The 22,125-nt window shown below is 37.7% G+C and overlaps 1 protein-coding gene across 3 annotated transcripts in view; it reads right to left on the bottom strand.

Annotated features, from left to right (window-relative positions):
* Window positions 1–22,125, bottom strand: part of MND1 (meiotic nuclear divisions 1) — a 105,303-nt gene that overhangs the window by 21,296 nt on the left and 61,882 nt on the right. For 2 of the 3 annotated variants that reach the window (XM_022599647.2, XM_089912310.1), the window contains exons 5-6: window positions 19,531–19,605; window positions 16,282–16,396 (exon numbers count right to left, since the gene is read on the bottom strand). In XM_022599647.2, the coding sequence (XP_022455355.2) occupies window positions 16,282–16,396; window positions 19,531–19,605 (190 nt within the window). The remainder of the gene's footprint in view (window positions 1–16,281; window positions 16,397–19,530; window positions 19,606–22,125) is intronic. The other variant, XM_089912311.1, reaches the window with a different exon arrangement.

Here is a 22,125-nt window from a genome sequence, read left to right on the forward strand (position 1 = left end):
TGCCCTGGGGATTACTATTAACATCTTAATTAGAATGACCAATAGTACACAAAAGTTTTGCTCCTATGTAGCTCCATTCCCCTCCCCACTTTTATGCTGCTATTGTCACAAAATATATTTTATACATTGTGTGCCCAACAACATGTTTATCAGTAGTGCTTTATGCAGCTGTAATTTAAATCAGATAGAACATAACAGATACAAACAAAAATACACACATACTGTCCTTCAGATTTACCTATGTAAATCTATTTTATCGCTTCATCTTGATCAAGTTACTGTCTAGTGTGCTTTCACTCCAATGAGAAGGACTTCCATTTCTTTTTTTTTTAAGGGCAGGTCTGCTAATGACAAACTCTTTCACTTATTTACCTCAGACTATCTTACTTTGCCCTTCATTTTTGAAGGAAAATACTTCTGTATATAGAATTCTCGGTTGACAGTTTTTTCTTGCAGCACTTTGAATATGTCATCTCAATGTCTCTGGCTTCTAATAAGAAAAAAGCTGTTAATCTGACTGAAGATCCCTTATATATGATGAGTTGCTTCTTTCTTATTGCTTTCAAGCTTCCGTTTATCTTCTGACAATTTGATTATGGTAAGCCTATGTGTGGATCTCTTTGACGTTGTCCTAATTGGAGTTTATTAAGCTTTTTGGATGTGTAAATTAATGTTTTTCATCAAATTTGGGACATTTTCAGCCTTATTCTTTTGGTCCTTTCTCTCTCATCACTTTCTGGGACTACCATTGTGAGTATGTTGGCATTCCTGATGCCATACCACAGGTCTCTGAGACTCTGTTAAAGTTTCTTCACTCTTTTTGATTTCTGTTCCTCAGATTGGATTATTTCTATTGAACTATCTTCAAGTTACTGATTCTTTCTTCTGCCTGCTCAAATCTGCTGTTAATCCTTCCAGTGAATGTTTTACTTAATTACTATAGTTTTCAGCTCCAGAATTTCTATTTGGTTCCTTCTTAATAATTTCTACCTCTTTATTGATATTCTCTACAGTAAACCCCCTACATATGAAACTTCAAGTTGTGAACTTTCAAAGATGCGAACATGTGTTTGCATGTCCAATCAAGTAAGTTAGTTCACATATCTGGCGTACACTGTCACGTGCATGCATCCTCTACAAGTGGTTGTGCTTTTGTGTACTTTACTTACAGTACTATATAGAGTAAAATAGTACAGTATCTTTATTTCAAGCAAAGGATGCCCAGAAGCAAGCGTAAGAGCAGCAGTGATGTAGCTGGTACAGCTAAGAACTGTCAAGCGATAACAATGGAAACAATAGTGAAAATAATTGAGAGAGTGGAATGAGGCAAAAAGATGGAATTGGAGGCCCAGAGAAAGGATGAAGAGAGACAAGAGGAAGAAGTAACTGAAGAACCGTAGAGATTCATGACGCAGGATATGGCAAGGGTATTTTCTTTATTTGAGGAGGCACTGTTAGTTTTTGAGGCACAGGACCCGAATGTTAAAGCAGCCATTCAGAATCCAATCCAGTGCTACTGTGTCACCTATGATGAGAAAAAAAGAGCTATGACCCAGACATCACTGGATCGCTTTTTCAAGAGGGTAGACAGAATTGAATCCAGCAAGGAACCAGATACTGTGCCATCAACTTCAGGCGTGAGTGAAATTGCAGCTTGCCCTCTGTCTCCTATTGCTGATGATCCTTCAGCTCTACCATCTCCCACGTCCTCTCCCTCCTCCAGTCAGTAACTCTTCTTGCCTGTTCACTTGATGCCAGCCCCTGTATGCCAGCTGTTGTACTGTACTACTGAACTTTTCAAGTACTGTAAGATTAAAAATGTTGTATTTTTTGTGTTTGTTTTTTATGTATTATTTGTGTGAAAAGTATTATAAACCTATTACAGTACAGTACTTTATAGCCGATAGTGTTAGTTGGGTACCTAGGCTAACTTTGTTGGACTTAGACCAAACTGGACTTACGAACATGCTCTCAGAACAGAACTTGTTCGTATGTAGGGGACTTACTGTATTTGGTGAGATATCATTCTCAGACTTTCCTTTAGTTCCTTAGACATATTTTTCTTTAGCTCTTTTAACATATTTAAAATAGCTGATTTAAAGTCCAAAATCATGCATGAGCCGTATTTTCTTGTTTCTTTTCATGTCTTGCAACATTTTGTTGAAAACTGGACATTTAAATTAATATAATGTTGCAACTCTGGAAATCAGATTCTTCCCACCTTCCCAGGGTTGCTGTTGCTGCTACCTGTAGTTATTGATAATTTAGTGATTTCTCTGAACTAATTCTGTAAAGTCTATATTCTTTGTTATGTGTGGCTACTGAAGTCTCTAGTCAGTTTGCTTACTGATCAGCCAATGATTGAACAGAGATTTCCTTAAACACCTGGACTAAATCTTCAAGTCTTTGCTGAGAGTCTGTGTGTGTGTGCTGGGGCAGGTTTCAACAATACTCAGGCAATTTACAACTCTGCTTTAGCCTCCACTTCTGTACAGAGTGTCAAGGTCAGCTAGCAGTGGGAGATTAGGACCATCTCAGGTCTTTTCTGAGAATGTGCACAGCCCAAGGTGTGCATGTGGCATTCTAGATTTCCAGGAATATGCTGATTTCAAGGCACCTATGAACATCTCTTTTGGCCTCTCCTTTTAAACTTTATGGTTAGTCTACTCTTTTCCTTAACTGTTACTCATCACCCAAGACAGCTATGAAGTTAAAACTCTTGCCTGTAATTGTTTTAGACAAATGCTCCCCAGGAAGACGCTGTTAGTGATGGGCATACTCCAAGTCATGTCAAAAAAAAAACCAATCCTTTCTATTGGTGGCTTTTAGGGAAGCACCAGAGACGCCAAATAATGAAAATTCTTTGGAGTGAAGGTCTTAAAGAGCTCCAGGTCCATTCTATTCCCTTGATACCAAGAAGGCAGGGCCGTTATTTTTCAAGATTATTGTTGAGCTGGAGAGTAGGAGAGGAGAATAGGGCAAGTTAAACACCACAAAGCTTGCCCTTCATGCAGAGATCAGACCATTTTTCTTGAACAGGCAATTCTTCATTTAGTTTCTAAAATTCTGGAAAAGTTGTAACAATATTTGCCAGCTTTAATGGAAGTGTACATTTTCAAAGGTCCTCACTCCACTATTTTCATTGTCATCTGGGCATTTATTTCTAAGAAAATCTCTTAAGTACTCCTAAGATTTACTTTCCAAACCCTTTATTGTGAGAACTCAGTTTTTACTACAACGTATTTTATCTGTTCTCACTTAAATAATGTTCAGAGTAGCTAAAATAAAAATTTATTATTGCTTTTACTTCTCATTTCTTGGATATTTGCAACTAATCTTGTTAATAGTTGTTTAGTGATATCAATAATTCAATTGGCATGATGAAATATAAATATTTCCTGCAGGAATTATTGAGAAATAAGAGATAATACATAGCTCTATCTACATGAACATAAGGGTTACAGCTATTAACAGCAGAAAACTTGTTTCAAAATAAGCAATGATGGACTTAGAGATAAGCCTGATTATTATAATTTGGGTACTATAGCCATGTTATTAAGAACCCAATCCTATTAAATTTGTGAAACTCATAATCCTTTAATCTAGTATAATCTGTTCTGCAATAACACATGGCCAAATCCTATGAAGCCCATCATTATCAAAAAGCACATTTTAAAAACAATAATCTTGGGGGGAACCTTCAAGATGGCAACGAGTAAGACGTAGAGATCACCTTCCTCCCCACAAATACATCTACACGTGAAACAACTCCTACAGAACACCTACTGAATGCTGGCAGAAGACCTCAGACTTCCCAAAAGGCAAGAAACGTCCCACGTACCTGGGTAAGGCAAAAGAAAAAAAAACAGAGACAAAAAAATAGGGACGGGACCTGCGCCTCTGGGAGGGGGCTGTGAAGGAGGAAAAGTTTCCACATGATAGGAAGCTCCTTCACTGGCGGAGACGGGGACTGGCTGGGGGGGAAGCTTTGGAGCCACAGAGGAGAGCACAGCAACAGGGAGGGGTGAAGAGCGCAAAGCGGAGAATCCCGCACAGAGGATCAGTGCCAACCAGAACTCCCCAGCCTGAAACACTTGTCTGCCCACTGGGGTGGTGTAGGGGCTGGACACAGAGGCTTGGGCTTCAGAGGTCAGACCCCAGGGAGAGGACTGGCATTGGCTGTGTGAAGACAGCCCGAAGGGGCTAATGTGCCACAGCTGAGGGAGTCTGGGAAGAAGCCTGGGTCTGCCAGAGACGCAAGGGACCATTGTTGTGGGGTGCGCAAGGAGAGGGGCAGGCCTGAAATAGAAGCTTCTTGCTCCATGTGCTCAGATGGCAGGAAACTGCCTACACAAGCTCCAGGGGCGGGAGTGAGCTGTAGCTGTTATTTCGGACCCCAGAAGCAGGCACAATGGCTACTGCTGCTGCTGCCACCAAGGGTTCTGTGAGCAAGTGCAGGTCACTGCCCACACTTTCCTGAGAGCCTGTGCAGCCCACTACTGCTGAGGATCCCATGATCTGAGGCCAACCTCCCCAAGAGAGCGCATGGTGTTGCGCTCAGGCTCAGGTTTGCAAGAGCCGCAGGCTGTTGCAAACTTCCTGCTGGCCTCTGCTGCCACAGGCACTTCCCGCACATCCCAGTGGTGACTGCTGTATCCCTCCCTTCCCCAGGCCTGAGGGAGCAAGTGAGCCCTAATCAGCCGATGCCTCGCTTCCTCTTGCCTGGGTGGGAAACAGGCGCCTGCAGGTGGCCTACACACAGATGTGGGGCCAAAACCAAAGCTGAACTCCAGGGGCAGTGTGACCAAAGAAGAGAGAGGGAAATATGCCCTTGCAGCCAGAGGAGCAGCGGATTAAATCCCCACAGTCGCCTTGGTAAACCCTGCATCTGTGGAATATATGAACAGACAAGGAGTGTTCCCACAATTGAGGTTGCAGACTCTAGGGGTAAGTGTGGACTTTGGGGGCAAGTACACACGGGAGTCATGCCAGATCAGAGTCTGAACCGGCCCCACAGTGCCCACAGCAGGTCCAGGGACTGACCTAGAAGTACTGGGGACATCCTGGGCAGGCAGGGATTGGCTGTGGCTCACTGTGGGGGCAGGACACTGACACCTGAAGGTCCAGGAAAATATTATTATTATTTTCTTCGTTTTATTCTGTTGTTCTTTTTTTCAATTGTTCTTTTAATTTTTATTTACTTTTTCCTTACTTTTTTATACTTTTATTTTTAATATTAAACATCTTTTTCTATTTCTACTTTACTTTCTCATTATATTGTTTTTTCCCTTGCCTTTGTTTTTTTTCCCTTGTTTTGCTTTATTTTTCTTCTTTTTAACTATATTTTCTATTTTTCTATTTTTACTTTACTTTTTTGCTGTTTTGTGTTTCTTCCTTTTGCTTTCTTCTTTCGTTTTTATCTTTTTCTTGTTTTGTGTGTTTTATGCTTTCTTTGCCTTTTTTTAGCTTGCTTCTGCTTTTGATTTGTTTTTGGTTTTTGTTAGTTTAGTTTTAGTGTTTGTTTTTGTTTTGGGGTTCATTTATTTGTTTGCTTGTTCTCTTCTTTTTTTGTTTTCTCTCTTTTTCTTTCTTGTGTGTGTGTGTGTGTGTGTGTGTGTGTTTCTTTGTGTGTTTTCGTCTGTTTGGTTTTTCTTTTACCATTTGTATTGGGGTTTTATTTCTCTGTTCATTTTCTTTTCTTTCTTTTTTTCCCTTTTCCTCTGTGCCTTGAGGCTTGCAGAGTTTTACTCCAGCCAGGGGGTGCGCCTGAGCCTAAGAGGTTGGAGAGCCGAGTCTAGGATGTTGGACTACCAGAGAACTCCCGGCACCTGGGAATATTAATCGGTGAGAGTTCTCCCAGGGGTCTCCATCTCAACACTAAGACCTGGCTCCACCCAACAGCCAGCAAGCTCCAGTGCTGGACGCCTCACGCCAAAAAACTAGCAAGACAGGAACACAACCCCACCAATTAGCAGACAGGCTGCCTAAAGTCATACTAAGCTTACAGACACACCAAAACACACAACCAGATGCATCACTGCCCATCAGAGGGACAAAATACAGCTCCACCCATCAGAACGCAGGCACCAGTCTCCAGCACTAGGAAGCCTACACAAGCCACTGGACCAACTTCACCCACTGGGGGCAGACACTAGAAGTAAGAGGAACTATGACACTGCAGACTGAGGAAAGGAGAACCCAAACACAGTACGTTAAACAAAATGAGAAGACAGAGAAATATGCTGCAAATGAAGGAGCAAAGTAAAAACCCAAAAGACCAAACAAATGAAGAGGAAATAGGCAGTCTACCTGAAAAAGAATTCAGAGTAATGATAGTAAAGATGATCCAAAATCTCGGAAATAAAATGAAGAAAATACAAGAAACGTTTAACAAAGACCTAGAACTAAAGAGCAAAAAAACAGTGATGAACAACACAGTAACAGAAATTAAAAATACTCTAGAAGGAATCAATAGCAGAATAACTGAGGCAGAAGAATGGATAAGTGAGCTGGAAGACAGAATGGCGGAAATAACTGCCGTGTAGCAGAATAAAGAAAAAACAATGAAAAGCATTGAGGACAATCTCAGAGACTTCTGGGACAACATTAAAGGCACCAAGATTCGAATGACAGGGGTCCCAGATGAAGAAGAGAAAAAGAAAGGGTCTGAGAAAATATTTGATGAGATTATAGTTGAACACTTCCCTAACATGGGAAAGGAAATAAATAGTCAATCAAGTCCAGGAAGCACAGAGCGTCCCACACAGGATAAACACAAGGAGAAACACGCCGAAACACATATTAATCAAACTATCAAAAATTAAATACACGACTTCGCTGGTGGCACAGTGATTAAGAATCCACCTGCCAATGCAGGGGACACGGGATTGAGCCCTGGTCGGGGAAGATCCCACATGGCACGGAGCAGCTAAGCCCATGTGCCACAACTACTAAGCCTGCACTCCAGAGCCTGCAAGCCACAACTACTGAAGTCCAAGCACCTAGAGACCATGCTCCACAACAAGAGAAGCCACCACAATGAGAAGCCCTCGCACCGCAACAAAGAGTAGGCCCTGCTCGCCATAACTAGAGAAAAGCCTGCACACAGTAACGAAGACCCAACGCAGTCAAAGACTTAAAAAAAGAAAAATTAAATACAAAGAAAAAAACATTAAAAGCAGCAAGGGAAAAGCAACAAATAACATACAAGGGAATCCCCATAAGGTTATGAGCTATTTTTCAGCAGAAACTCTGCAGGCCAGAAGGGAGTTGCAGGATATATTTAAAGTGATGAAAGGGAAAAAATACAACCAAGATTACTCTACCTAGCCAGGATCTCATTCAGATTCGACAGAGAAATCAAAAGCTTTAGACAAGCAAAAGCTAAGAGAATTCAGCACCAGCAAACGAGCTGTACAACAAACGCTAAAGGAATTTCTCTAAGCGGGAAACACAAGAGAAGAAAAAGACCTACAAAAACAAATCCAAAACAATTAAGAAAATGGTAATAGGAACATACATATCAATAATTCAGAGTAATGATAGTAAAGATGTGAATGGATTAAATGCTCCAACCAAAAGACACAGACTGGCTGAATGGATACAAAACAAGACCCATATACATGCTGTCTATAAGAGACACACTTCAGACCTAGGGACACATACAGACTTAAATTGAGGGGATAGAAAAAGATATTCTATGCAAATGGAAATCGAAAGAAAGCCGGGGGCTTCCCTGGTGGCGCAGTGGTTGAGAGTCTGCCTGCTAATGCAGGGAACACGAGTTTGAGCCCAGGTCTGGGAGGGTCCCCCATGCTGCGGAGCAACTGGGCCCGTGAGCCACAGCTACTGAGCCTGCACGTCTGGAGCCTGTGCTCCACAACAAGAGAGGCCGCGATGGTGAGAGGCCCACCCACTGCGATGAAGAGTGGCCCCTGCGTGCCACAACTAGAGAAAGCCCTCGCACAGAAACAAAGACCCAACACAGCAAAAATAAATTAATTAATAAACTCCTACCCCCAACATCTTTAAAAAAAAAAGAAAGCTGGAGTAGCAATTCTCATATCAGATAAAATAGACTTTAAAACAAAGACTATTACAAGAGACAAAGGACACTACATAACGATCAAGGGATCAATCCAAGAAGAAGATATAACAATTGTAAATATTTATGCACCCAACATAGGAGCACATCAATACATAAGGCAAATACTAACAGCCATAAAAGGGGAAATTGACAATAACACAATCACAGTAGGGGACTTGAACACCCCACTTTCACCAACGGACAGATCATCCAAAATGAAAATAAATAAGGAAACACAGCTTTAAATGATACATGAAACAAGATGGACTTAATTGATATTTATAGGACATTCCATCCAAAAACAACAGAATACACTTTCTTCTCAAGTGCTCATGGAACACTCTCCAGGATAGATCATATCTCGGGTCACAAATCAAGCCTCAGTAAATTTAAGAAAACTGAAATCGTATGAAGCATCTTTTCCGACCACAGCGTTATGAGATTAGAAATCAATTACAGGGACTTCCCTGGTAGTGCAGTGGTTAGGAATCCGCCTGCCAGTGCAGGGGACACAGATTTGAGCCCTGGTCTGGGAAGATCTCACATGCTGCGGAGCAACTAAACCTGTGCACCACAACTACTGAGTTTGTGCTCTAGAGCTCGCAAGCCACAACTACTGAACCGTGTGCAAGAACTACTGAAGTTCCCATGCCTAGAGCCTGTGCTCTGCCACAAGAGAAGCCACCACAATGAGAAGCCCGCGCGCTGCAATGAAGAGTAGCCTCCGCTTGCTGCAGCTAGAGAAAGGCCATGTGCAGCAACAAAGACCCAATGGAGCCAAAAAAAAAAAAAAAATCAATTACAGAACAGAAAACTGTAAAAAACACAAACACATGGGAGCTACACAACATGCTACTAAATAACCAATACTAAATAATCACTGAAGAAATCAAACAGGAAGTCAAAAAATACCTAGAAGCAAATGACAACGAAACACAACGACCTAAGACCTATGGGATGCAGCAAAAGCAGTTCTAAGAGGGAAGTTTATAGCAATACAAACCTACCTCAAAAAGCAAGAAAAATCTCAAATAAACAAAATAGAAGAAAAGAAAACAACAGTAAAGATCAATAAAACTAAAAGCAGATTCTCTGAGTAGATAAACGATAAACGTTTAGCCAGACTCATCAAGAAAAAAAAGGGAGAAGACTCAAATCAATAAAATTAGAAATGAGAAAGGAGATGTTACAACAGACACTGCAGAAATACAAAGGATCATAAGAGATTACTACAAGCAACTATATGCCAACAAAATGGACAACCTGGAAGAAATGGACAAATTCTTAGAAAGGTATAACCTTCCAAGACTGAACCAGGATGAAAGAGAAAATATGAACAGACCAATCACAAGTAATGAAATTGAAATTGTGATTAAAAATCTTCCAACAAAGTCAAGGACCAGATGGCCTCACAGGTGAATTCTATCAAACATTTAGAGAAGAGCTAACACCCATCCTTCTCAAACGCTTCCAAAAACATTGCAGAGGAAGGAACACTCCCAAATTCATTCTACAAGGCCACCATCACCCTGATACCGAAACCAGACAAAGCTACTACAAAAAAGAAAATTACAGACCAATATTACTGATGAATATAGATGAAAAAATCGTCATCAAAATACTAGCAAACACAATCTAACAACACATTAAAAGGATCATACACCATGATCAAGTGGGATTTATCCCAGGGATGCAAGGATTCTTTGATATATGCAAATAATCAACGGGATACAACATATTAACAAACTGAAGAATAAAAACCATATGATCATCTCAATAGATGCAGAAAAAGCTTTTGACAAAATTCAAAACCGATTTATGATAAAAACTCTCCAGAAAATGGGCATAGGGGGAACCTACCTCAACATAATAAAGGCCATATACAACAAACGCACAGCAAACATCATTCACAATGATGAAAAACTGAAAGCATTTCCTCTAAGATCAGGAACAAGACAAGGATGTCCACTCTCACCACTATTATTCAACATAGTTTTGGAAGTCTTAGCCACGGCAATCAGAGAAGAAAAAGAAATAAAAGGAATACAAATTGGAAAAGAAGTAAAATGGTCACTGTTTGCAGACGACATGATACTATACATTGAAAATCCTAAAGATGCCACCAGAAAATTAGTAGGGGTAATCAATGAATTTAGTAAAGTTGCAGGATACAAAATTAATGCACAGAAATCTCTTGCATTCTTATACTCTAACAACAGAAGATCAGAAAGAGAAATTAAGGAAACAATCCCATTCACCATTGTAACAAAAAGAATAAAATACCTAGGAATAAACCTACCTACAGAGGTATAAAAGACCTGTATAAGAAAACTATAAGACACTGATGATAGAAATCAAAGATGACACAAACAGATGGAGAGATATACCATGTTCTTGGATTGGAAGAATCAATATTGTGAAAATGACTATACTACCCAAAGCAATCTACAGATTCAGTGCAATCCCTATCAAATTACCAATGGCATTTTTCACAGAACTAGAACAAAAAAATCATAAAATTTGTATGGAGACACAAAAGACCCCGAATAGCCAAAGCAACCTTGAGGAAAAAAAAAAAAAATGGAGCTGGAGGAATCAGATGCCCTGACTTCAGACTATACTACAAAGCTACAGTAATCAAGACAGTATGGTACTGGCACAAAAACAGAAATATAGATCAATGGAACAGGATAGAAAGCCCAGAAATAAACCCACTCACCTATGGTCAACTAATCTATGACAAAAGAGGCAAGGATATACAATGGAGAAAAGACAGTCTCTTCAATAAGTGGTGCTGGGAAAACTGGACAGCTACATGTAAAATAATGAAATTAGAACACTCCTTAACATAATACACAAAAATAAACTCAAAATGGATGAAAGAGCTAAATGTAAGACCGGACACTATAAAACTCTCATAGGAAAACATAGGAAGAACACTCTTTGACATAAATCATAGCAAGATCTTTTTTGACCCATCTCCTAGAGTAATGGAAATAAGAACAAAAATAAACAAATGGGACCTAATGAAACTTAAAAGCTTTTGCACAGCAAAGGAAACCATAAACAAGATGAGAAGACAACCCTCAGAATGGGAGAAAATATTTGCAAACGAATCAACAAAGGATTAATCTCCAAAATATACAAATAGCTCATGCAGCTCAATATCAAAAAAAAAACAAACAACAACCCAATAAAAAATGGGTGGAAGAGCTAAGTAGACATTTCTCCAAAGAAGACATACAGATGGCCAAGAGGCACGTGAAAAGATACTCAACATCACTAATTATTAGAGAAATGCAAATAAAAACTACAATGAGGTATCACCTCAGAATGAGGTGAATGGTCAGAATGGCCATCATCAAAAAATCTACAAACAATAAACGCTGGAGAGGGTGTGGAGAAAAGGGAACCCTCTTGCACTGTTGGTGGGAATGTAAATTGATACAGCCACTATGGAGAACAGTTTGGAGGTTCCTTAAAAAACTAAAAATAGAATTACCATATGACCCTGCAATCCCACTACTGGGCATACACCCAAAGAAAACCATAATTCAGAAAGACACACGCACCCCAATGTTCACTGCAGCACTGTTTACAATAGCCAGGTCACGGAAGCAACCTAAATGCCCATCGACAGAAGAGTGGATAAAGAAGATATGGTACATATATACAATGGAATACTACTCAGCCATAAAAGGGAATGAAATTGGGTGATTTGTAGAAATGTGGATAGACCTAGAGACTGTCATACAGAGTGAAGTAAGTCAGAAAGAGAAAAACAAATACAGCATATTAATGCATATATGTGGAATTTAGAAAAATGAACTGGTTTGCAAGACAGAAACAGAGATACAGGCATAGAGAAGAAACGTATGGACAGCAAGTGGGGAAAGGGTGGGCGGGATGAATTTGGAGATTGGGATTGACATATATACACTAATATGTATAAAATAGATAACTAATGAGAACCTGCTCTATAGCACAGGGAACTCCACTTCGCTGTACAGTAGAACCTAACAACACTGTAAAACAACTATACCCCAATTTTAAAAATTAAAATAAAGAAAGAAAGAAAAACAATAATCTCATTGGGGAAAGGGGATTTGGGATGAGTCAAGTTAAAACCTAAAACGATCTCTAGATTTAGTGATAAGGAGATTACTGCCATTTACTACTTACATATCTAAATTTCTTGAATCTGTGGGTTTATAGTTTTTATCAAATTTGAAAAAAATTTAGCCTTATTTCTTTTGATATGTATTTCTTCAGATATTTTTCTGGCCTGAAACACCCCTGCCCTGCCCCCATCCCCAACATATACTCCTTTTGGGACTCTAATTACACATATATTGGGGTCACTGAAGTTGTCTTATATCTCATGGATGCTATTTTTCATTAAAAAAAATTTTTTTTCCCTGAGTTTCATTTTGGATAGTTTCTGTTGCCATGTCTTTAAATACACTAATCTTTTCTTCTGTGGAAGTTTAATCTGTTGTTAATCCAATTCAGTGTATTTTTCTTTTCAGACACTGTATTGTTCATCTCCAAAAGTTTGACTTGGGTCTTTTTTATATCTTCAATGTTTCTACTTAACTTTTTGAACATATAGAATACATTTATAATAATTATTAATGTTATGGTCTTCTAATTCTACTATCTGTGTCAATTCTGGGTTAGTTTTGATTGGAGGATTATTCTTCTCACTAACAATTATGTTTTTCCTACTTCTATGCATGCCTGGTAATCTTTCATTGTATGCCAGAGATTATGAATTTTACCTCCTGGGTGCTAGATATTTTTGTACTCCTATAAATATTATTGAGCTTTGTTCTGGAATGCATTTAAGTTACTTTACAGTAGTTTGTTGCCTTCAAGACTTGCTCTTACGGTTTGTTAGGGGGGTTGACAGCAGAGCTCAGTCTAGGGCTACTACCTTCTATTGAAGCAAGACCTTCTTGAGTACTCTACTCAATGCCTTGTGAATTATAAATTTTTCTAATCTGGCTGGTGAGAATAGACACATTCCTGGTCCTGTGTGAGTGCCTGGCACTGTTTCTTCTAGTCCTTTGAGATGGTTCTTTCCCCAGTTTTGGTTAGTTTCCTCATATGCGTGCATAGAATACTTGAGAGGAACCCTCTCTAGATACCCAAGGTTCTCTTTCTGTGTTACCCCCTCCTCTCTAGTATGGTATCCTGTGAACTCTATCCACGTTGGTCTCCCTGATTCTCAGTTCCACCTCCTTGACTCAGGGAGTCTGTAGGTCTCTGCCTAGGTTGTTCTTCCTTGTGTTGCAGCCAGGAAACTCTCTCAACAAAATAAGCTGGGACAATTGTAAGGCTTACTTTGTTTCCTTTTTCTAGGAATTGCTTCCCTTTGCTGTCTGATGTCAAGTATCTTGAAAATCATTATTCCATATATTATGTTTGTTTTTGTTCTTATGTGGGAGGATAAATTCAGTACATTACTACTCTATCTTGGCTGAAAGTCAAAGTGCCACATTTGAATAAACTTCTGTTAGCTGTTCTGAATTTTAAAAGCAGCGGACAGGACATCACTGTATAAAAGTATGAACTAAAGTTAGTCTAAAAATCCTTTCTATAGGTATACAGGCTCTGACAGTTGTTTTTTCTTCTGACTGTAGTTCCATAGCTTTCCATAGAAAAAGAAATCCTACCGTCACATCTAAAATATACTTATGAAATAATGTAATTATTCTACATATCTACTGTCTATTAAATATAATATAATTTTCTATAATTATGTATTCTATAAAAATAGATGGTTTTTAATGGAATTAAAAAGTAATAGCACAAAGCCAGGAAGGAAGGAAGGACTCTTATCCTCTCATTCCCCTATTAAAAAATGTACAATGTGAAAATTTCAAAAATTCACATATGTGTAATAGATTCATGATTATAAATTCTATAAGGCCCAAATACAGATCCATCTTATGTGGATGCATAAATATTAAAAGATAATCTAGATGTGATGTTGATGAAGAAACATAAAGTCTCTTAATTCACTGTAAACCAGAAAACTTTCTGCTCATTCACTTAGACCTCATACCCTGATTATTACTCATTCACATTGGTGTGTTTTCCTTGGGTTGAGAAATAAATTACCAAACTGTTAAATTTAAGGGTAAAGATGGAGAGCAGAATTCAGGCAACCAGTATAAAATTATAGTTGCAACTTCTATCTCAAGTATGCTATTCTACTCTCCAGAAAACACACCATCCTTAACATACTTGAAACGTCTTCCTTCAAGTTTTATTACCTTTCTAAGAGGTGATGCACTTGCCAAAATTGCTGCATGATTCAGAGGTACAAGGAATATCAACATCTCAAGTTACATGCTTGAAATGAGTTTTCCCACTTCGTGAATTAGTCTGGCATAATTCTTTACCCCTAGTGATTTTCTGTACCTCAAGATGATCCACTGGCTTAGGATCACAATCAGTATATTTCAGAATAGTTTTTAAGTCTAAATAAGAGTTTTTAGTCATTTCTGTGTGGACAGATATCATCAAATTGTGAAAAGGACTAAAAATGAGAGGTCACAAGTGGAGGTGGTATCAGTCAGGGTCATCTGCCCAGGGAAAGAGCTGTGGCAATACAATGGGGACCACAAAGTGAAAAAGCAGAAGACTTCACTGGGTATGGCTAAGAGCTATGGGTCCCTAGACAGAAAAGGGAATGAGGCGGGTAAGCAAAGAGTTGGTACTTCAAGAAAAAAGTCCAAGAATTACACAAAACTAAAATCAGGAAGGAAGGTAGAACCAAGTAAAAGTGATAAATGAAAGATCATGTTTGGTTACTGTGAAAACAGAATTTCCATGATCAACTGCTGGAGGGCATAGCTATGCTGATCCGGAAAATAAACCACCTGAAGGTATTAAAAATCTGGTAAGAAAACTGTTCTTAAAATGCTCTTTCACAAGAAAATGCTCTAGATAGGATACACACCATTTGATGTCCTCTTTAACAAGCAGTCTGTGTCTTCTTTTAAAGGTGAATCATGAGCAGCCCTCACTTCCTAGTAGTGAACTCCTAACTTGTCTCCTGCTGCTTTGATGTGCTTGTGTTCACTGAGGGTCATTTGATATTAGTTAAAACTTTAAAACAGATTAAAGTGCTTAATTTTGTAGCACATTTGGTTAGTACTTTCTTCTGCAGGAAGATGATAAATGAAATGAATCCATGGGCAGCACGAAAGAGCTCCCCAAGTACTTAATTCACAGAAAATGACTGGCTCAGAGGGTTCTTCTGCCTCCACTTTGCTTTGAAAATCACCGTGGGTAATCAGCTGAACCAGGGCTACTACATATTGTCTAGGCCGTGCATGGACTACATGTACTTGCATGGCATCTCCTGGAGTTGTGCAAAGCAGAAGCTGTCTCTAAAATTAAGTTTAACTTTAGATTATACTAATTGAACTGCTTAAATTTTTTTTTAATTGTAAAGAATACCATCAAACTTAATTGTAACCAAACTATTCTCAGGTTAATTTAAAAATACCAAATATTTTCAATTTCTTTCAAAGTCTTCAATCACATACTATAATATCAGTTTTTCTAGATGTTTCACTTGATAAAGTTTCTTAAATGAAAAGACAGGCTAAAACAGAAAAATGAGAAAAGTTATGCATACTTTTCTAAGCAATTAACTGCAGTATCTTTCATTTCCTCAAATATTCAAAATTCTATCTTTACATAAATATAAAAAATATACTGAAAATGTAGCTTTGGGGACTCTGTTTTAAAAGTAAGGAAAAACATCACTGGAATATTTAAAAGGCAAGTCAACACACCGACTACTTTTCTGCAACTTGTAAACTCGTATTTTTTGGTATTACTTTTCCTAGAAGATAATGGTGGATTTCTTTCTGGAGTCAAGGTACTTGAGGCCAACTTAACTCCTTCTCTGACTTCTCAGTTTCCTAAGCCTATACTTTATGTCTTTACCCTTCTACCCCACCGACCGTCCTTATTCTTGAAATGCTCATAATTTCAAAGTTGCCACTGTTCAGTGCTTTAACATTGAGGCTCCTTAATGCAAATATTAATGCAATAGTAATATTATTAAGGGTTTTATTTTCTCATATACGTGGAGAATGGTTATCAGGCAAACAGAAGTATAAAGTATCTTTGTTAGCAAAGTTAAAAACCCTCAAGGTGTAATACAAACTTACGTATTTCTTCCACAACTTGCGGGTCACATTCTTTGTATTTTTCTACTTCGGCCTTTAGCTGTTCCCTTTGGTCTCGAAGTGAAGAAAGCTCTTTTGCTAGCAAGGTTCGCTCTTCCTGTATTCAAAATAACATTATGTACAATTAAGACAAACAAAATGCCATAAGTTTATACATTTTATAAACATTTTATTTTCTCATAACTGATACGCGTTAGGTTTTGACGATATTATATATACATATACGTATATATTCACAGTGTAAGAACGAACTCAATTCTCATTTTTCTCTACAATCTCAATTATCTTATATAAATGTTAACTGAATGGAAATTAATATGTAGAACGGAATGCTCATAAACAGATGAGAGGTTACCAACTATGTCTGAACTCAAAAGAGGACTGTCATCACATTAGGAAAAAAATTATACCACTTCTTGGGTAGTTTCGCAAGATTGTACCTATATATATGTAAGTAATATTTTATGGCAACATCAATCATTATAAAATTTTCCTTGAAAGTGTTCTAGATAATTTTCCAGACTTCAAGGATGATTAACCTTTAAAAATATCAGAAATAACAGAACTGTAGCTTGTGACCTCCTATCACTTTCCTTTAAAGGTAAACCAGAATAAAGCTTTTACACAAAATGATCCAATAAACACCATTTGAAATTTCTAGCCATAGTTTTCACTAACAGGTAGAAGTAATAGTGCTATCGGTATTCAGTTCATATGTGTGAAAAATAAGTCCAAATAAAAACCAAATACTGGAAAAGGTTATGGTACAGAATTATAGGAAAAGTCTGAGGCAAAACCAAATAAGAGTTCAAACTGCCTGATGGGACTTGTTTAAGGTTCCTTGCTAGCTTGTATTTTTGTACTTGTATTTTTCTACTTTCGCCTTAAGCTATTCTTCTTGGTTCCAAGTAAAGAAAGCTTCTTTTGCTAGCAGTTATATAACAGAATGCATGTACAGACCTCTGAAGTAGCAGAGTCCAACAGAACTGTGCAATGACAGAAATGTTCTAGATTAGTCTTCTCCAATGCAGGAAACTACATAGGGATACTACATAGGGATACTGAGTACGTGAAATGTGACTGTTACTGAGAAACTGAATTTAATCGTATTTAATTTTAATTCAAATGTAAATTGTTACATATGATTAGTGTATACCACATTAGCATAGCATAGGAGAGATTGAAAATTAACTGCAATATAAGATTATCATTATTTGCTATTAACACCCAAATTATACATACTCCACAATGAAAAGCAAGAGGAGAAAAAGCTAATGAAGACAGGAGGAGCAGGGTGGTGCCTATCTGTGTGGATGCAATGACAGCTCTCCAGATACCCTGAGTTGGGAGCCTGGTTATTAGCACCAAGACCTTTGCCAAATTGCTTAACCTTTTTGTGCTTTCAGTTCCTCAAATGTAAAAATGAATATAGTAATCGTAGCTACCTCCTTAGACTGTTGGCAGGATTCAATATAGAAAATGCGTTTGGAACAGTACCTGCCTGGCTCGTAGTAAGCAGAATATATATGTTAGCTATTTCTTTTTCTTCATTACCATCAACAGCAGTTATCATCATCACCATGAATAATATCTAGTAGATAGAAAAAGCTTTCAGATATTTCTGAAAACTCGTGACTAGTGAACACAGGATGAACACAAGAGTTCATCTTTCTCAGGAGTCTTTCTGAACTCCTATAATCTTCTGATAGCTGTAGGTACCAACTGGGTTTGCTAGTAGGTTTTTTTCCTAGTTTCAGTGGTTACAGTAGACTGGGTAACCTTCAGCAGACTGGCTGACTACTTTGTGGCATGAATATGTCACCATTAGTTGAAGGTGCTTCTACAAGTTATTGCCAAATCAAAGGAAAAAAACAGGATCAAATAAAGAAGTGGTAATTGCTGTCAACTGAAGAAGAAATAAAACAGTTTCAGGTTATGTCCAGAACTTACCTTCCCTTAAATATTCTTCAGCAATTACCATTCTCCAATTCCTATCCGTCACTGTCCTGACTATTCACATGAAAGAATGTATGTAAAATAACTCTGAAAAGCATAAAGCCATGTAAACCTGTGATGTATTCTTTTCTATTGGGTTGGCCAAAAAGTTCGTTTGGGTTTTTCTGTAAGATGTTACAGAAAAACCCAAACGAACTTTTTGGCCAACCCAATACAATGTGACAAGTTTTTGAGTCTCTTTCACAAGTCGTACAAATAGAGGTTGAGATGAAATGCTTAGAGGTTCATGTTGATCTTCAACATTTTTTCAAGTCATAAGTCCATACCTGAGATAATGATAAAACTAAAAAGTAAAGTGAATTTTTAAAAACCCCTAACACTTTTTAAAATAAAATAGTAGGTCAAAATTCATGTAAATAATTTAGAAATATTACAAGGCCATGAAAACACTGTATTGATAGTTTTCTTTCTTTTTTTAAATTTATCTATCTATCTATCTATCTATGGCTGCATTGGGTCTTTGTTGCTGTGCCTGGGCTTCCTCTAGTTGCCGCGAGCGGGGGCTGCTCTTCATTGTGGTGCGCTCATTGCAGTGGCTTCTCTGGTTGCAGAGCATGGGCTCTAGACATGTGGGTTTCAGTAGTCGCGGAGCGCGGGCTCAGTAGTTGTGGCTCTGGGGCTCGAGAACTCAGGCTCAGTAGTTGTGGCGCATGGACTTAGCTGCTCCGTGGCATGGGGGCTCTTCCCGGGCCAAGGATTGAATCCATGTCCCCTGCATTGGCAGGCGGATTCTTAACCACTGCACCACCATGGAAGTCCGATAGTTTTCAATTTATTCAGTGCCAAGACTCTTAAAAAGCTGACTCTTAAAAATTTACATAAACATTTATATAAGGCTTACTTTGTGCCAGGCTCTCTTCTAAGTGCTTTGCAAATATTAGCTAGTTTAATCACACAATAACTCAGTGACATAGATTTTATTATTCCCCATTTTACAACTGAGAAAATCGAGAAGAAAGAGTTTAGGAGACTTTCAAACCCAGGCAGTCTGGCTCCAGGGTTTATGCTTCTATGCCACACTGCTATACACAATATAATACAATAATAATAAATCTAGATTCACAATTAGGGAATCCTACCAGATCAAATGTTCACAGCCTTTGCTGTGACTCACTTCTTTTCTAGTGGGAACAGCATCCTCCTCACAGGAAGCTCGATGCTTTTATTCTTCTATTTAGAATTGACATTATAAAGAATCTACAGATACAAACTTACTGTTTCATGTCGGCCAATTTTAGCTTTCTCGATGCTTTTCTGCAGGTTTGCATGCTTTTGGTTTCCCTCAGATAACTAGAGAATTGAAACAAATAAAATGGTTTGCTAAGATAAACTTGCTTAACATAAAGTTTATGAATCAAGAAGACAAAATGAGATTTGTCTTCAGCCCAAGTCAGTATAACAAAAATGTCAAAGACTAATTTCTCTAACTTGAAGAAAACCAAGTACCATGAATCATTACGGCAGACTGAAAAAAAAAAAGTTTAAAATATTTCTTTTTATACTATACAAAAAAGTATACAATATGCTTTCAATCTTTTCTACAGTCTTGATTTATTAGGTTCCCTGCCCCCATCACAAATAACTTGAGGTATATTATTTAGTTAAAAATTTAACTTGAAAGTTAAAAAAAAATCTGTTTTATATAAATTCTCTCTTCACATTTCATTTCACTTCTGACGAAAGTCTTGTTTGAAACACTCTATACTGTTTCTTATAGGCTGGTAGTACCGTGACCTGCTTCACTAACATAGAGTCAAAAATGAACACATCACTGTATACTAAGTTCTTAGAGAAGAAAAAATCTATTAGATTGTTGCCAAATTTAGGCATGTTTTACATACGTTAAAAGTGAGTTTAAGCATTTTACGAAGCTTAGAAAGTAGTAAGTTATATTGTAAAAGAATTAAATAATACCAGCCTAAAGAGACCTTAGATACAGAATATTCATTAGCATGTGGCTGGGCCCACACCAAAAATGACTGGTTAACTTCAGAACATTGCCTCCCCATCTCAATTTTATTAATCTCACTTGGGCCCAAGATTAAATAAATAATCACAGGAAATTCTCAATACTAAATTCTCCATCACATTTTTTGCTACATAAACTAGTTAGAAATTTTAGACTCACTTGATTGGGTAAGGGCTTTTTAAAAATATATTCCACTCCTCACTAACTCTTGAGTTATGAACATTTGGGAAATAACGAATGGATGAGTAATTTCTTTTGGCTGATTCTAAGAAACTGACCTTTCACCATATGACCTTGTTATATGTAGAGGGTGAATTATATTTAGATACCCTTTTTTTCTTAAAAATCACAAACAGTATCTTCAAAAAGTTTGTAGCTTTACCCTGACTTTGGGAAATGTTCCACTTCTCAATATGCACAAAGGGAATATTGTCAGTTTTCCTTTAATGGCTCTCTAGTCCCTGATTCTAATCCATAGCATGAACAAGATCCACCTGTGATGCCAAGACACCACTACCAAACCAGTTATACCTCTTCTTGAGAGTAATTATCTTCCTAAGTTAAAAAAACAAAAATCTGCTGTAGAGTTAAGAGCCAAAATAAGCTTTAAAGCCCTAAATTTAGCAAAGAGAGCTTGTTCTTTAAAACAAGGGTTCTCACTTATAACGCTCTGTTTAAAAGGTTAATATTCTACCCTGAAGGACCCACCTGAAATAATTAATAAATGCATGTAACATCTGAATTTAGGAGTAGAGAATTTTCCAATGAAAAAATACACACATACATTAGCATAACACTTTTCCATTACAAATGTTTTTAAAATAACCAAGTAGGCAGATGTTACCCAAAAAATGAAGAACTATGTAAAAATTAGCCAATAATTAATGGACATATATCTTAACTCTATTAATGAAGTGTCTCCCCGGTGTTGTATGTCTGCTTGTAATTATTTACAACTTAAAAACATTTGAAAGAGAGCTAATTCAGGAATTCCTTAACTCTGAAGATAACCTTATGTATTTTAAATGTGATTTCATGACTCGTCATTTTAAGTATCTTGGTAATGGAGGGAGGCACAATCTAAATGATGTTATCAAAAGAGAAGCTTCTGCTAATTATCCTAAGTACTGAAACAATTTGGTTCAACTCAATAGTGAAGGCTTCTTGGCTCCGTTTAGTTCTTAAAATGTCAACTACTGGAAACAATGAAAGCAACTCTTGTGAGGCAGCCCGTGCTACCAGTTTTTCATCTACATTATCGCTTAGAAGGAATACTGCTATAGCTCCTAACACATACCTTGGAATTAAACCAAATCCAGGCCTCAAGTGATTAAGAGCTGAGATTTTCAGCCACTCTATAGGTATTATCTAAACCACAAGTTCTGAACTTTAGCACACATCAGAATCACCTGAACGGCTTGTTAAAACACAGGTTGCTGGGCTCCACCTCCCAGGTTTTGAACAGTAGAGGTCTGGGATAGAGCCTAATAATTTGCATTTCTAACATGCTTCTGGTTAGGGGCACCACACTTTTGAGAACTACTGGATTACACATAAACCTGTTTTCTTGCAGTAACAAACCCAACCAAAACACACAAGATATTAATATATGGGAGAATATTACCTAGTTCATCAGCAAAAAATGAATTATTGCTAAATACTGTAGTCTGAACTAGAAACAAAATATCTCAATATTTCTGTCACTGAAAGAAATACAAAAGCCCACATTTACAAAAATAGAAAAAGAAGCGATACTCTATAGTTAAGAAAAGTATTCACCGCAGGATTCCTTTAAAGAGCAAACTCTCTTGACACATTTCTATAACATAAAACAAGAACCA

This window comes from Delphinapterus leucas, chromosome 5, assembly GCF_059928025.1.
Source record: "Delphinapterus leucas isolate spDelLeu-1000000601 "Yukka" chromosome 5, BTC_Dleu_Yukka2, whole genome shotgun sequence".
NCBI classification, from domain to species: Eukaryota; Metazoa; Chordata; class Mammalia; order Artiodactyla; family Monodontidae; genus Delphinapterus; species Delphinapterus leucas.